Source organism: Pteropus vampyrus, unplaced genomic scaffold, assembly GCF_000151845.1.
Source record: "Pteropus vampyrus isolate Shadow unplaced genomic scaffold, Pvam_2.0 Scaffold449, whole genome shotgun sequence".
NCBI classification, from domain to species: Eukaryota; Metazoa; Chordata; class Mammalia; order Chiroptera; family Pteropodidae; genus Pteropus; species Pteropus vampyrus.
In genome coordinates, this window is record NW_011889230.1 from 331665 (window position 1) to 333978 (window position 2314).

Sequence of the window (2314 nt, forward strand, 5' to 3'; positions counted from 1 at the left end):
GCCAGACACTGCACCCCACATCCCTCTTCCTGCCGCCCGCTCAGAGGCTCTTCGGAAGATAGTTTTCAGAGCAAGGAAATAAAAAGTAAGAAAAACGCACACATCACTGCTTTGCTCTAGGGATACAAAATACACGACCGTCTTCATGGCCATGACAAGCTTCCAAAACTCCTGGTTGCCAGGAGCAGGAGCAGGCTGCAGAGGGGCGGGGGCGGGGAGACCCAGGAGCTTCCTGCCGGTCCCCCGCCCCCGCCTGGGTGCTGGGAAGGGGCCGGGCTCTCTGGGCACAGGGCTGCTTTGCTCAGCTACGTTGGCCCGAGACTTTTGTTTTCAGATTTGAGGTATTTTTGGATGGCTGAGGATGGAAAAAATGTGCTTTCCCTTTCCCGGGTAATTGGTTTGAATTCTTGGAAGTGCGTAGTCGTGGCCTGTGGCTGGGGAGGCCCCGGCCCCCCGGGAGGGCGTCTAGGCTCTAGAGAATCAGGGACGCGGCCGCCGGGCTAAGGGGTGCATGAGGCCGCCGGGGCCGGGGCGCCTCTGCCTCCTCGGTAAGACAGACACTGCAGAAAGAGGCGTCCTGGACACTGCGGTCCCAGAGCCGAGGGTGTGGGGGGCCCGGCCGGCCCGCGGGGACAGCAGCTCGGTGGGACCGGCTGGCCTTGGGCAGGGGTGGCAGTTTGAGGGTAGACATTTAGGAGAGGCCGCCTGACAGGGACGAGAAACCCCAGCTTCCTAGCTGTGGGACTCCGGAAATTTACCAGTCTGCTACCTGGGAGTTCACGGCCACTCAGCGATTCGGCTTCTGCGGACCTTGACGTGGTGATAGGTCTGCGTTGCCGGAGGGACGGGCGAGGTTGGCTCGGGGTCTGAAGTCCCGGCGTCTCGCAGAAGATAACCCAGCAGCGTCAGGTGGGTAGGCGGCTTGGACACGGGCGGAGGGGCTGGTGGGCCCGACGGGGCTGGGTCCGTGTGTTCTGTCACTGACCGGCTGGGTGGCTCTGAACAAGTTACCTAGGATTCTAGCCTGTTTCTCTATCAACACGGAGGAGCCAGTCTTCGTGCTGGCCTTCGTGCTGGGGTTGGCTGGCTGTGGCCTCCCGCCCTCTCCTGGGCCCCCTGCCTCCTCCGATGGCCTCCCGGGCAGGGGTCTCGCAGAGGGCAGGGACGACATCTGTGAGCTACCTGAGGCCCAGAGTCCCCCGCTCAGGACGCACCTGCCTCAGGGACAAATGCCCAGCTGGGTCAGAGGATGGGTCTCTTTTCTTGAGAAATACGGCCACGCCAGGGCGTGGCAGGGCACCGGGCTCCACCCAGAGGCTTGTGGGGGGTCTCAGCCCCAGGCCCCAGGGCCCACGTGTGCCTCCTGGGCCGACTTCGCATCTGGGCCTCGGACGTTTGGTGGCTGCTCATGCAGAAGCGTCGGGGGCCACGCTCATGCCTGTCTACTCGGCTCCTGCAAGGGCGGCACAGGCCGGGCCGGCCCGAGGGCCACGGTGGGCCCGGGTGTCACGTCCCTGAATGAGGGTGGTTCCCGGTGACGCACCCGAGCCCAGCCCTCCTCCGTTCCTCCGGGGGGGGGCTGGGACGGCATTTGGCGCAGGTGGCATGCAGCGTCTGTGTCTCTCGTGTGCAAGCATCGGGGCAGGACACTGCGTGTCTGCCTCCGCGCACACGGGGCTTCGACCTTCCCCGGGACAAGCTGTGGGAGGGAGGGCTGTCTGGTTCCCCAGCCCTGGCATGGCTCTCCCAGGCGGGTCTTCCAGAGGGTGCTGCCTGCTCTCCAGGTCCCACCAATGCGGCCTGAGGCTGGGGACTGAGTGAGGGCCCCTGGATCTGGGGGCGGGGAGGTGCTGGCTGCCCCTGCCTTTCCCCCTTACAGCAGCCTCTGCCTGGCCGCGTGCGTCCTGCCTGGCCGCGTGCGTCCTGCCTGGCCTGCCCAAATCCTGCTCACTTCTGCTGCTGGCGCTAAGTCCCTGGCTCTGAAGTCTTCCCTGAGCCCTCCTTCCACTGGCCAGGCCTTTGCACTTTCAAGGGACTTGCCCTGTCCTACCATGTGGCTTTACCTATGCAAGACCCCAACTAGACTAAGCTACAGGCAGGGAGGTTTTGCTCCCTGAGAGGACAATCATTATAGCCTTGAATGAATGAATGAATGAATGGCCCAACGAACGAACGAAAGAAGGAACCAACAAACCATTTGTGCAGGAACCAGGACTGGCCGCCTGCCCCGCACTGGAGCCGGGTGAACACGTGGAGCCCGGCGGCCCCACGGCTCTGACGATGCGGGGTCCCGGGGCCAGCGCGGGGCGGCCTC

General features: G+C 64.2%; 1 protein-coding gene across 4 annotated transcripts in view; it reads left to right on the top strand.

Annotated features, from left to right (window-relative positions):
* The window catches only part of TNS3 (tensin 3), an 83522-nt gene that overhangs the window by 3066 nt on the left and 78142 nt on the right, over nt 1-2314 (top strand). The window contains exon 1 of one of the 4 annotated variants that reach the window (XM_023524169.1): nt 7-85. The exons of 2 other annotated variants lie outside the window; for them this stretch is intronic. In XM_023524169.1, coding sequence (XP_023379937.1) covers nt 85 — 1 coding nt within the window. In that variant the 5' untranslated portion in view covers nt 7-84. Of the gene's footprint in view, nt 1-6; nt 391-2314 lie in introns of those variants that run through there. One more of the 4 variants, XM_023524170.1, reaches the window with a different exon arrangement.